This window comes from Abramis brama (genome assembly GCF_963993115.1).
Source record: "Abramis brama genome assembly, chromosome: 16".
In the NCBI taxonomy this organism is placed as follows: Eukaryota; Metazoa; Chordata; class Actinopteri; order Cypriniformes; family Leuciscidae; genus Abramis; species Abramis brama.
Window position 1 is genome coordinate 6,833,604 of NC_139978.1, and position 14,529 is coordinate 6,848,132.

At 37.8% G+C, this 14,529-nt stretch overlaps 1 protein-coding gene across 1 annotated transcript in view; it reads left to right on the forward strand.

Annotated features, from left to right (window-relative positions):
• The window catches only part of disp3 (dispatched RND transporter family member 3), a 78,441-nt gene that overhangs the window by 39,379 nt on the left and 24,533 nt on the right, over positions 1–14,529 (forward strand). The window contains exons 5-11 of the mRNA XM_084086341.1: positions 2,256–2,390; positions 2,478–2,638; positions 3,957–4,096; positions 5,347–5,435; positions 6,503–6,667; positions 8,989–9,150; positions 13,056–13,187. Of these exons, the coding sequence (XP_083942467.1) occupies positions 2,256–2,390; positions 2,478–2,638; positions 3,957–4,096; positions 5,347–5,435; positions 6,503–6,667; positions 8,989–9,150; positions 13,056–13,187 (984 nt within the window). The remainder of the gene's footprint in view (positions 1–2,255; positions 2,391–2,477; positions 2,639–3,956; positions 4,097–5,346; positions 5,436–6,502; positions 6,668–8,988; positions 9,151–13,055; positions 13,188–14,529) is intronic.

The following is a 14,529-nucleotide window of genomic DNA, read 5'->3' on the forward strand; positions in this document are numbered from 1 at the left end:
AATTGTGCTGTTTGGTTTGAATAATGCGTCATGACTTGAACTGATCGTGATTGAATTCTTAAAAACAAAATTGAGATATGTACAGTATATAATTTTAAGTTGTGTTTTGTAAAAAACACAAATTATCAATAACATAAATTAGTACATGCTGTAAAAATTGTTAATTGTTAGTTCATGGTGACAAATGTATTGATCATGTTAACAAATTGAGTCTTATTGTAAAGTGCAAATTAATCTAGACAGTGTTTCAGTCTTGCTAAAATATTGTTAAAGATATGATGCAAGCCTTGATTTAGCCTTGTTTTTATGACTTGTGTTTTGCCATCTATAAATGGCCTCAGTATGCTTTGTGTCAACATTTGTGTCAACAGACAAGATGCAAATGATTTCTGAAATGAAATCTGACTGATGCCTTGAACCTACACAAACTACCCACACATTTTGCAGTATGACTAAATAAGCAGTAAACATGTATTTCAGCTATGAGTCTATTAAAAGCACAAGAGGATGCAGACTTGAAGGTGTACTATCTGTGACTTTATTTGTTGGGAAATTAATCAAGTAAATCTTATTGATTTGGCCGTCTCACAGCTCCACAGCTGGTTTTCTCGGTATATTCAGGTCGTTATACTATTTTTGTCAGGACATTCCTAAAATGAGGCTTATTTTCTCACAGCTGCTGCACCAACAACAACCGTCTGGATAATGGAAAAGGGAACACCACTTTTCCATTTGACATTTTTATAAAAACCTTAATGACGCTTTTTCACGTTATGTAACTTGACCTTTGTGCTTTATCTGTATATCATATAACCTTCCCTAAATGTGTCTGCTGCACTTGCAATGCGCTACCTTGTTTGAGAAACAATAGAGAGCTCTCGAATGCTGTCGTTCCACTCAGCTTGCACACCAGTTTGTGACTGTTTGTTGCAAAACCTTTAGCACTCTCTGTAGGGATAAAAGCTTGAAACCACAGAAAACATCTCCTAGTGCGGTAAAGCATGTGGGCCAAAAATATCTTGGCAGTTTTGCGATTGCTAATGGTAAATTGAAAACTTTGGTTTGTAAGAGTGTCAGATATTTTGAATTTGACATTTATGTGTTGGTGAATTCAAACAGACCTGTCAAGAGGTGCTTGTGTTGGAGAAATTAGCTTGAAGTATTGATGCTAAGTTTACGTAGTTCTTACAGTACAAAGCTATTGTTGCTACTGTTGCTACATTGCTGGTTTTTTACAGCAGTTTATTGTGCATGCAGCCCTTTATTTTAGTGAAACGCCTAATTTGGATAGTTGATTTAAATAAACTGATCCAAAAGAAAAGGTTTGCTGATTATTTTGAGTCGGTGCAGCATTTGTAGCAAGATTGTGCAGTAGCTAAACAAAATTTAGTAAAATGTGCTGTTCATTACTTTTTTTTGTTTTTGAATTACACCATTGAAATGGTTGGTGTCAGGGTAAGATTTTTTGTCACCCAATTTTTCACCCTCATGTTGTTCCAATAAGACTTTCGTTCATCTTCAAAACACAAATGAAAATATTTTACTGATATCTGAACGATTTCTGTCCCTCCATTGACAGTTCACTACCACTTTGACGCTTCAAGAAAGTTCATAAAGAGATTTTTAAAAACGAATCAATATGAATTGAGTGGTTTAGTCCAAATTTTCACTTTATATGATGAACAGATTTAATTTAGGCTTTTATTCACATATAAACATTCATCAGCTCACACATTAGTTATGGTAAACGGAGGCTTAAGCATGTTCGCTTGACGTGAATGAACCAATGAGGTTCGTTCTCGTGTTATCTTCATTTGTGTTCCGAAGATAAACGAAAGTCTTACGGGTTTGGAACGGCATGAGTAATTAATGACAATTTTCTTTCACCCAGAGAAAAAATCTTACTGACTCCAAACTTTGGAATGGTAGTGCATATAACTTAAGTGTTTATATTTATTTTAATTTATTTCGGTGTAGGCGGTGGCTATTTAAGGTGTAAAAATTTCGATTTTTCTACTTTCTAGTTTTATTAATCGTATAGTGTAAATTTATAAGTAATAAATGCTGTAATAAATACTCTTCATATTACCCATGCAATTATTAAATTACATACTGTATATTTTAAAAGAAAATGCGCTTGTAAATAGGTAATTTTGGTAGTAGCTTGTAGTGTATAGTTAACAAAAGCTGAACACTAAAAGTCTCAAGTGTTTTGATTTGGCATTATGCGTCATATCCATTTTGTTTCTCCTCAGTGTTTCTGACGTTCTTTGGCTTGGCCAGTATTGGTCTGAGCTGTCTCGTGGCGCTCTTCTTGTATCATGTGGCGTTTGGAGTGAAATACCTCGGCATTCTCAACGGAGTAGCAGCCTTCGTCATCATCGGCATCGGTGAGAATAATAAAAACCCATGAGCTTTCCACATTATAAATAAACATGTTCTTTGGTCTTACTGTCTTCCTCTGTCTTTCCTTCTAGGTGTGGATGATGTGTTTGTGTTCATAAGTACCTTCAGACAGTCAGCCCACCTGACTTGTTCAATGCAGCGTATGATCTACACAGTAAAGACAGCCGGCAGAGCGACGTTCCTCACGTCCTTCACGACGGCAGCAGCATATGCTGCAAACACCTTCTCACAGGTGCAGTCAGCGGAGCAGGATAAACACGGCCAGAAAATCAATTGTCGAAACAAAGATGTGCTAACATTTAGACCATTAAGACCACATTTACACTTTCGTAGTTCACTTACAATGCTAGTTAAGGTTTCCTGCACCCAAAACAGTTGTATTTTAGTTTTTCTAAACCGTTTTCCACTTCTTTGGTGCAATTAAACAAACTGTTTTTGCTGCTATACCTTTAAAATCTCTATGTTATGATTAGCTAACCTCAACGTACTAACGTAATTCATGCTTATCAGAGTTGGTTGCTTAAATGCCCCCTGAAATCAAAATTTTAGTTTTTTAGCTTTTCGTATGAATATGTTAGCCTTAAGGTTATGAATAAGCTGGTGTGTTCCAAATCAATGACAAAATTCACAAAACGTACAGTCTCTCACTTCCGCTAAGATGGATCATGGATTTTTATGACATCACCGTGGACTTCAGCTTCTCATCACATCTTCTGTCCAATCAAATGCTCTCTAGAATGTAAAGCGTCCCGCTCCCTTTGCTATAAACACCACATGGCCAAAGCGACCGTTGACACGTCACTGAGCAATATGGGTTGGAGATGTGTGTTCGGTTGCTCAAACGCTGGAGTTGTATTCCATTTTCAAACTGTACGTTGGTTAAGAATGAAATGGCTAGAATATTTTCACACCTCTACTATTGAATCAAACGTATCATCAGCGCTCGGATTCGCTTCCATGGTGCTGTCAAGTACGACTTGAAGTCTGTGAGGTAAACTAAACGCTGTTGGCTATTTGAAAAGTGGGAGGAGCCATTCAATATGTCTCGCCTTTGCTTCCTGTTTCAGTGGAAATTGTCGATGTACTTATGGCCGTGACATCAGTACCCCGAAGATTTTTACTAGGACCGTCAATTTTAGACAATAACGTAATACAATTAATTACAATTAATCTGCCATCAAAACAAGTTTAAGCTTTAAGTGGTGTGATAAATGAGCCAAAGTTCTGAGTGAACTTGCGGATTCGTACATGACCTCCTTCTTTGAAGTTCAGGATCTAACATCAATCAAAAAATAAACACAACTGATGTAATAAGCAGAAAGAACATGTAGAGCAGAAAGTCAAACCTTTATTTTTAAAGAGATATTTTTATTCACAGTAGCTTTTGTACCCATGGGGCTTTTATGTTTCTGTTACCATCTCATGTTTATTCAGTAGCGTATTGACGTAATGAGAATCCCGCCGGTTAATTTATTTTAAAACATGCAAAGGGAAAAAAATTCTGCCAACACCTGACGTGTGACCTTTATCTGTTTTGCATGCGTCATTAGATCCCAGCAGTTCATGACTTCGGTCTGTTCATGTCTCTCATTGTGAGCTGCTGCTGGCTTTGGGTGTCGATTCTCATGCCTGCTGCCCTTTGCATCTGGACCCAGTGTGGAGCTACCAATGGCAACCCCTGTCCCAAATGGTAGAGTTTTTATGTCTTTCCAAATGTCTAGAAATGTAAATGTTCTTTTCTTTGAATTTTACAACTTTTATCACATTAATCATTCATTAAAGGTACAATTGCTTGACTCTCCTTCTGTGCATGGAATACTAAAGAAGATTTTAAGAAATGTCCATACAATGGAAGTCAATGGTGAACAAAACACTTTGGTTACCAAAATTCTTCAAAATATATTTTATGTTCCGCAGAAGAAAGAAAGACATTAAGGTTTGGAATGAAATGAGGGTGAATAAAATTTCCTTTTTTGGATGAATTATGCCTTTAAAATCATAGTTCACCAAGAAATGCAAATTCTGTCATCATTAACATTATGTTGTTCCAAATCATGACTTTCTTTCTTCTGCAAAACACACACTTTTTTAAATTGTAATGTGCTGGTCACTCTTTTCCATGCAATTTCAGTACATTTAAGTGCCCCATTAGGCTATTTTAAACGTTTAGTTTCAGAGGTCTCCTACAATAGGTTTACATGCATCCAAGTTAAAAAAACACATTCATTTTCTCATAATATACACTGTAGCATCACATCTTTTGTCACAGTATCTGAAACGGTTTGATAAGAGAATACATTTTCTCTAAGCCCCTCTTTTCCGAGAGCTTACTCTACACTGACTGGTCAGACGTCCTAGTCTGTTGTGATTGGTCGACCAATTATAGTGTGTTTCGGAAACCAATTGCTCATTAACAATATCTGAATTTCAGCTCCGGATCTTCCTCAGCACTTGATACACAGTGATAGGAACAGTAACCTCATCCTTTAGAAGTGCATCAAAGTGGATTTGCAGTGCAGAAAACAGTGTCTTCTTGACATAAACAACACGAACCAAACTCGAATCGTTATTTTTAGTTGAATCTTTTTAAATAATTAGTTGACCCAGTTCACAAAACAGGTCTGAATGATTTGTTCATGATTCAGACTGCTCCAGTTCTCAAGCTAAATTCACTGACAGAGTGATCCATTGACAGCTTACTGGAGGAAAATATTATTGGTGAATAACATTTTTGCACAAGTCATCTCATGGACACTTTTATGGTTCTTTAACATTGTTTTTGAAGACTGAAAACTTGAGTCCCCATTCACTGCAACTGCATGGAAAAGAGCGAAACAAAGGCATACTGATTTGGAATGACATGAACGTGAGTAAGTGATGACATATATGTGATTTTTGGGTGAATTATCCTTTTAACACAGAGATTGTTAAACCTAACAGGTGGACCACACTAACTAAACTGTCCGCCAACCCTAGTCCCCTCTCAGATGATGATGATGTTGCGCTAATAACTGTAGAACTGGAACCAGGTAAGGATTACTTTATTTTGATAAAAGATTACAAAAACAATTTCTTATTTGGAATAATGTGCATCAATGAATCATTTACTATAAGACCAGGAATGTGAAGTTAGGAGGCAAATAGGGTCTATTTTAATTGTCTGTTTATTTTAAATTTTATTTTTATATATATATGTGCAGAAAAAACTATTATTTTCAGCCTTTATTCTGTGACACTGTCTGAAATGATTCGTTTTTAAGGGGCGGATCCTTTAAGTCAGTAAACGGCCACTTATGATTGGCTAATGTCTCTACATAGGAAACAGCATCAACGCCCACTCAATATTGCACGTGAGTTAGTGTTTAGAAACATTATCCATAAAAAAAACCCGTAATTTACCCACAAAGCATCACGTATGGTTTGTGATGCAGCTGCTGTTAGATCAGTTGGCTGCTTCATCTGTCAACAAAAGTTTCTTTGCGACTCTCCATTACATTGTTCCTCGTTAACAAAACAAAATGCTCCGAACAAACATACAATCCTCCAATGCAATCTTGGATGCCATTAAAATATAGCACTCACTTATTTACGACACTGGGATCCTTCTGAAGTGAGACGCAAACGAGCTGTTGAAACAGGATGTGTCAAAACAAATGTTCTTTTACTCTTCCATTTGTCCTGCTATCGGCAGACTCAAGTGTGTTGAGCATGTCAGAAATTGAACTCTCATCTGTATACTGTAGACAGCGTCAGTGATTATAATGGGTTTATTTGCTTTTGACGCAACGCTCACATCCAGTGTAGGGAAATGTCAGTGACTAAACGGCAGTGGGCGGGGCCTATGATGCAATGATGTGTAACTATTCGTCGATGTCTTGCTCTGGAGGCAGTCATATGCAAATCGCACCGATTCCAATATAAAAATGAGCCGTTTTTGGAGCTTGATGCTTTGAAACATGCAGGATGTTTTAATGGTATAAAGACCTCTTATATGTCAAAAGATCAAGGCAAATTTGATTTCTCATGACATGACCCCTTTAAAATGAACACCTTGGTGCATTATCTCAAATTGTAGGATGTCTTGATTTCTGTCCAGGTGTGTATGAGTCTGAGTCGGATGCTGCCCTGCTGTCGCTCTCTGTAGAAGCTCCTCTGTCCGTGTCCTCTGAGGGCAGCGTGGGAGTTGTCAGTGCACACCTTCAGAGGCTCCTGAGACACTGGGTGGCAGAGCCTGTCGTCGACAAACGGAAAACTATCATAGGTCAGTAACATTTGTGATAATTAGGAACATTTGTGGCTCCCTCGAAAGACGTGATGTGCTTTCACAATACTCACATTAGTTAAGCATCTTTACACATTTGCTCTCAGGCGCAGACAATGCCCTCACAGACTGTTCTGTTCTGTACTGTCTGATGTATGGCACGCACAAAACTACCAAGAGCTGGCGGGAACCTTGCACTCTGATTGGCTGGTTTATATGCTACTTTCTGAAGTTGTGGTGCACAGGCTTTTATCAGTCTGTCTGAACCCAAAGTATTGTACAATTAGGGTACAATAAATGCTTCAGCTGAAAAACTAGTTGCTTGATTTGCTAACGTTTGTGAGTTTCATGTAAAATATCATATAAGATTTTAATTTGAGATATTTGATAGCATGTAAAATAGATATCTGTGAGTGCACATCACTTTGTGTGCAGTGCTACAGTACTTCAGATTTACTCACATCACATAAAAACAATTTTTTTTGTTACTTTGCCCTTGTGAAAAAGAAGTAGGCTATACTTTAGCAATTAAATGCACTTATTTTTCACAAGAGTGTTACATGGACAGTTCTTGGCCAAAATAAGCTGCAGTGTGATCCAGACTGTTAGGAATATAATATTCTGTTTCCTGCAACAAGTAATCTCTATACTCTCTCTCTATATAGTATGTATGAATAGTATGCACATTTTCGGTATGCATAAAATGATTGGATGACTTACTACACTTGTCAAAATGTGCAGTGTGCAACAGAGCATGGGATACTGTATACCGCAGTGTAATGTGCAGTGTGATTGATGAACCGATAATATCAGCTATCTCTTCCTTGACTCATTATTTGACCAGACTGCCAAATGTGGAGACATTTTTATAGGCTATAATAACTGGACACCGTTTATTGAATTACACATGCAATGCAGTGAGGTCATGTGACTACAATGTTTGCATACTAGAGCTTGGACTAGTGTAGGAATACTAGTGTGGAATAGTGTAGAATAATGCTTATACTGATTTGCTTATTATTTAAAAAATAGTATGTAATATATAATACATACTGTGCAGTTTTAATGTGGGCTATTAACATTCTGCTTGCTGCATACTGCAAAACACTGTATAATGCCTACTCTTTCTTAAAATAGTTGAGACACATTTTTGACACAGTCAAGAACATTTACAGATAGACTTGGAAATAAACATTATATGTTTTCTTTTTTTTTTCTTTTTTTTTAAAGCATTTTTAATACAATTTTGTGTAAACGTCCTTTTGGCAGTTTGATGAAATGAAGTGCATTGTGGGATGCAGTACTGATGAAGTGTTCTCTGGTTGTATACTGCGTATATTTAGTACATCATTTAGATATTCTATGCATAACCTACTATGCAAAAAATAATGTGATTAGTATGCTGTAAATATCTTACCAGAAGTGTTGTTATTGTTAACTAAAACTGAAATCAGAACTAAAACTATATTGGCAACTAGCTGCATTAGGTATTATTTATTTTGATTATGTATTAATTTGCTTGTTTTCTGCTTTGAGTATAAGCAAGGCGCATTGCAAATAAAATGTATTTTTATTATTAATAAAAATGACAAAAGCACACAACAAAATGACTAAAACTTAAGCTAAAATGATTAAATATTAACAAATACTTTAATAGTATATAAATAATACTAAAATAACAATGATTACCAGTATTTACTTTGTTACTTTACTTAATTTATTTTAAGAATATACCTTTATAAGAACCAGAAGAATTGTTGATTAAAGAATGCTTACACAGGTATAAATGTCTGATAAATGATTATCCAAAAACGAACAAAGAGTACAATAGTGAACTCGTGCAAGTCAGATTCAGATTTTTCTGCTAATGTACACACTTTTTTGCATGAGTAAGATAAAAAAATGTCCTGGCTGTTTTGCTTCAGACTCCCGGTAATTTGTTTCTTATTCTCAAGGTCAGTCTATTCACAGTTTAAACAAAAGAGCTATGAACTGCATCTCTTACGTTTGTGTCTGCGATATTGCAATTAAGCTTGTGGAGTGTACCAAGAAATGTCAACAAACGCCTATTGTGTGTACAGTATGCATATTTATGCAGCTGTATGCATGTCAATAAGCTAAATTAGAGCCAGGTTTCTCCCAGTCCACCACTGCTTATTAGGTGAGCAGCCTGAGCAGTGTTGAAACAACGGCTGTATAATTATAGACTTAATACAGTCATGCATAATGTAGCAGGATGCATTTAAAACCCAGCATTAGCTTGTTGTGATAAACATCCTCCCCCGTCCACATCGCACGTCTAATCCTGTCTGGTTTTTCAGGTGTGTATGTTCTGGTTCTGCTGGGCTCGGTGTGTTGCTGTTGTCTCCTGCGGCCGGCCAGTCACGCGCCTGTGCTGTTCCACAGAGACACCAACCTACAGAGACTGCTGGACCTGCGCAGTAACCTGAGCGCTCAGGGGATCTCCTGCCATATGTGCTCAGGTGGGCTTCTAAACAGTGCAGTACACTCTCGTGGGTCATAGAAAACGATCGCTTGAATCATTTGCGCTGCATTATTTAATTAGACTACAGATTTTCTGCTCATGGCAAGATACATAGAGTAGATGAAGGCAGCGGGCAATGAGCCGAAACATGAGTAGAGACAATATTTGGATGTCAGGAAATAGCTTTCATCAATAAGCCATTACATAAGGAATAATATCTGCTTTGCACCAGGGTCTAGTGTCGCCCACAAGGGCTTCATTTTTTGTTGTTATGACTGGCTGATTGTACATTATTTATCACTGGAGACATGAAACTAGACTAGCTTTGGAAGAAATTGTTTTTTATAACAATGATCAATTATACTGTTTAGCAAAAATATTCAAGCACAAGAATGCCATCAATTGACCAGAATCAGAATCAAGTATCCTATGTAACAAAAACATTACAAAGCTTAAACCAGCAGTTGTTATATATTCAGTCATAAATATATGAAAACGTAAGTTTCGACATTGAAAATCTGAGATTCAAAATCTTGAACATGGATTTTGAAATATGTAAAATAATGAAATGTTATTATTTGTTCCCCACATAATTTCCCATTAAGTCTCTCTATATCCTGACAAATTAAAGTGGCAAAAAGGCCTAAAAATATACACTATATGGACAAAAGTATTGGGACCCCTGACCATTACACCAACAGGAACTGTAATGATATTGCATTCTAAATTCATTCATTCACTGATTGGTCCTTATATGACATTTTAGGGTCATAGGGCTGAGCCCATCCCAGTTTCTGCAATGTAAATACATAGACAATAGCTCCTTTCACACTGGGTAGTTCTAGGAGCTTAGTTATAGGAACTAGCCACCAGGGTGGTTCCCTGAGAACTACCTGTTCTCCTAGGGCCATTTTCTTTATATGGCCATTTACCGCCAGTAGGAACTCTGAAGTGACGCAAGCTGGGCTTGTTGATGTGACTTTTATTTTGACGCCACTTAGAACGGCAGAGCCTGAACACACATCGCTCCCATTCTCCATCTTCATAAGTTTACGCTCCGTTTAACAGTCCTGTCTAATACATTATTAGATAGAACTGTTATACAAAGAAAGTAGACAGTATATGAAAAATATTAGCATTTGCTGTGTGGTTGATGCCCAATGTTGCTAGCTGAGCAGAAGTACATAATCATGTTTAGCTTGATCCAAAGTTGCGTTGGATTTTCTCCTTGGCGTAAAGGTTGAGAGGTCCATCTATCACTGTTTTCCATGTTTGTAGAGTTAGTTTGTGGAGTAAATATATAGGCTATAAACTGTTTGTGTACATGGCTTTTTTTTTAAATGGCGGGTGCTGGTGTTTCGCGTGCGTTCGGCTGATCAACATACACTTACGTCACTGGTAGTTCCTATAGTGCTGGGTTAGACCGTACTCTGAAGTAGGAGCTAATTTAGTTCCCCCAAAAGGAGTTCCAAGAACTAAAATCGTTCCTAATTCCTGCGGCGCGAACACACCACGGAGTTGGTCCCACCTTTGAAGTGAAGGCTGGTAACCTATACTTGAAATTTGTCCTCTGCATTTAACCCATCCAAGTTAGTGCACACACATTAGCAGCATTGAGTAGTAAACACACACACTGCAAACCGTGCACACACACACACGGAGCAGTGGACAGCCATTCACTCTGGCATGCGGGGAGCGATTGGGGGTTAGGAGTCTTGCTCAAGGGCACCTCAGTCGTTTCTTGCCGGTATTGAGAATATAATCCACCACCTACAGGTTACAAGTCCATTAGGCCACAACTGCCCCTCTACAGCTATTAGAGCTTCCACTCTTCTGGGAAGGCTTTCCACAAGAAGTTTCTCTGGGTATATTTGCCCATTCATCCAGTAGAGCACTTGTGAGGTCAGGCACTGATGTTGGACGAGAAGGCCTGGCTCCCAGTCTCCGTTCCAGTTCATCCCAAAGGTGTTTGATGGGGTTGAGTTCAGGACTTTGTGCAGGCCAGTCAAGTTCCTCCACACCAAACTCATCTAACCATGTATTTATGGACCTTGCTTTGTGCACTGGTGCACAGTCATGCTGGAATAGAAAAGGGCCAAACTGTTCCCACAAAGTTGGAAGCATAAGGGGTCTAGCCCAACCTCTTATAAACAGCTCCATACCATTATCCCTCCTCCACCAAACTTTACAGTTGGCATAATGCAGTCAGGCAGGAAACATTCACCTGGCATCTGGTAAACTCCCTGAATCAAAGCATGATTGATCGCTCCACAGAACACGTTTCCACTTCTCCAGAGTCCAGTGGCTGCATGCTTTACATCACTCCATCTGACGCTTGGCATTGTAATTGGTGATGTAAGCTTGCATGCAGCTGCTCGACCATGGAAACCCATTCCATGAAGCTCCCGCCGCACAGTTTTTGTGCAGATATTAATGCCAGTGGAATTATAAAACTCTTCAGCTGTGGAATCAGCAGAGTGTTGGCGACTTTTAAACGGTTAATTCACCCAAAAATGAAAATGATCCCATAATTTACCAAGAGTGAAGCCTCAAGCCAAGAGGGAACTCTGACCCGACACATGACGCATTGACGAACACGGAAGCGTAGAGGATAGAGTAAAACAAAACACCGGTCATGAAATAGAAGTCTAAAAGGAGAATGTTTAAAGAGAAATGTGGAACAAGCTTGAGTTTGTTTCTCAGCCCTGTTTGTTGAACTGTGAGAGGCGTCGACTCTCACCTAAGCTTACGCTACTTCTGCATCGGGTCTGAGGTCACTCTTCGACCAGAACTCGACTCTCTTGTGAACTTGCATACGGCCATCATCAGAAGCTAGTGATTACAGTTTATAAAGTATAAAATTATGGATATTTTTCTTTCCTTCAGAAGGTCTTTATTAACCCCCTGGAGCCGTATGAATGACTTTTATGATGGATGGATGCGCTTTTTGGGTTTCAAAATCTAGGGTACCATTCACTCCCATTATAAAGCTGAAGAGCCAGGATATTTTTTTTATATAACTCTGATTACATTTGATAACTGAGGAATGACATTTCACAAACTGACTTATTGCAAAGGAGGCATCCTATCACAATAACACGCTTGAATTCACTGAGCTCTTCAGAATGACCCATTTTTTTCCACTAATGTTTGTAAATGCAGACTACAAAGTTAGGTGCTTGATTTTAGACATTTTACACATGTGGCAATGAGTCTCATGAAACATCAGAATCCATTAATCAAGGGGTGTGTCCCAATACTTTTGTCCAAATAGTGTATTTATAACTTTTTTTTACAATGGTCTGGAGTCAGTACGATTTTTTTTTTTTTTAAGAAATAAATATTTTTAATTCAGCAAAGATGCATTAAATTGATCAAAAGTGAATGAAAAGACTTTGAAATTGACAAATATATATTTCACATAAATGTTGTTCTTTTGAACTTCCTATTCATCAAAAAATCTTCATGGTAAAATCTTCAAAAGCATCATCATTTCCACAAAAAAATAAAGATGAATAGATTAATTGTACTAATTAATCAAATAAATGCAGCCTTGGTGATAAGAAGAGGCTTAATTTAGAAACATTAAACCTTACCGACCCCAAACTTTTGAACAGAAGTGTACATGTAGTGTACGTTGCATACTGCTAATGTTGCTCATGTACAATTATGATATCAAATGAGAATAGCATGGTGCTGTGATAAATGCTATGTTTAACATAGTTGTGTGGTACTGTACACCCAGATTCAACACTAATAATACTAGTATTAATATTAATAATACTAATGTTAATACTACAATGGTACATGCCTAAAAAATTCCGCTGACTAGCTCTATATTTGAGACATAACAAAAAATGAAGCGGTACAGACTGACATGCCTGACCTCTCTGTGTCTCTCAGGTGTTTTTATGGAGCGACCTCATAATCTTCACAGCGCTGCTGATTTCACAAGCTCTACCTCAGGGAACCATCCCACAATTCCCTCAAACCAGTCCAAACCAGCATCCAACAGCACCGCACAGACACTCGCAGGTTTGTTTTTCTGCTCTGCTGGGAGGAACGGGTGGAAAAACACTAACACCTGTTTTATCAAAACTTAATCAGTCTTTGATGCGTTCCAAGCTGCAAAAACCAGGTCATACTGTACCAGCAAAAGGTTGTCAAGCTGGTAAACCGGGTTCAGAACATGGGTTAATCTGCTCACCCCACCAGCTTAGTTAAGGGGTTTTACTGGCTCTAACCAGGTTGGCCAAGATGGACAGTGGTTTGCAAAAAATGTTTTGTGTCCAGCATCCCCTATCCATTATCCAGGTCAAAACACTTCCATCAAATAAAATATGTTATTGTCTTGGTTTTACATCCTGTGCCATGCCAGAGTAGATGTTTAAATGTTGCAGGCCTTATTCTTTTGCAAGTCGTTACAAGTAGTTAATATTTAGTTAAAGTCCCCATGTGGTGAAAATCAAGCTTTTAATGTTGTTTATATGTCTAAGTGTTTTAATATGCTTTAAGACAAACCATGTGCAAATTCATAAGTCGACACCATTGCTGAGTATTTTCTCCTTAAAACGGCAGTGAACCAAAGACAGTCTCAAAAACGCAGTTTGAAATCGCTGGTGTTTCTGACGTCACAAACTACCTTGTATCCAATCAGGTCAACGTGTGATCATCAATGAGTGGATCTCTGAGCTGGTGTGAGTGAGTGGAGGCTCATTTGCATATTCATAGAACCGCTTCTGGCTCTAGACCGTGTGAGTGAGTGGAGGCGGGGCTAATTTGCATATTCATAGAACCACTTATACTAAATGAGGCAAGGGTGTAGAGTTACATTCAAGCTATTTTAAGGCATGAATATTTTTTTTTCCAAGGAAAAACGTTTAAATATGTCATTTTGGTGATCAAATTTTAAGGGATAAAATTAATTGAACTACAGGGGGACTTTAACTGTTGCTTCCAGTGCCCCTGGTGTTCGCAACTGATCAACTATCAGCTATCTACCATACTGCAACTTAACGATAACAGTCCCTTTAAAGGAATAGTTCACACAAAAATGAAAATTCTGCCATCATTTACTCACCCACAAGAATTTCTTTCTTCTGCTGATCACAAAAATATACTTTTAAGAATGTAGGGTAAGAGAGTTGATGGGCCCCATTTGACTTCTATAGTATTTTTTCCCTTATACTGTGGAAGTCAATGGGGCCCATCAACTGTTTGGTTACCCATATTCTTTAAAATATCTTCTTTTGTCTATATTCCCACAATTAATTAACTTAATGTGCTGTGAAAACCGAAGTTTGGATGATCTCTTAACTGCAATGGATTTTTGAAATAAAAAAAGTCTGTTATTATGCAGTCTTTCCTCCCTGAACAG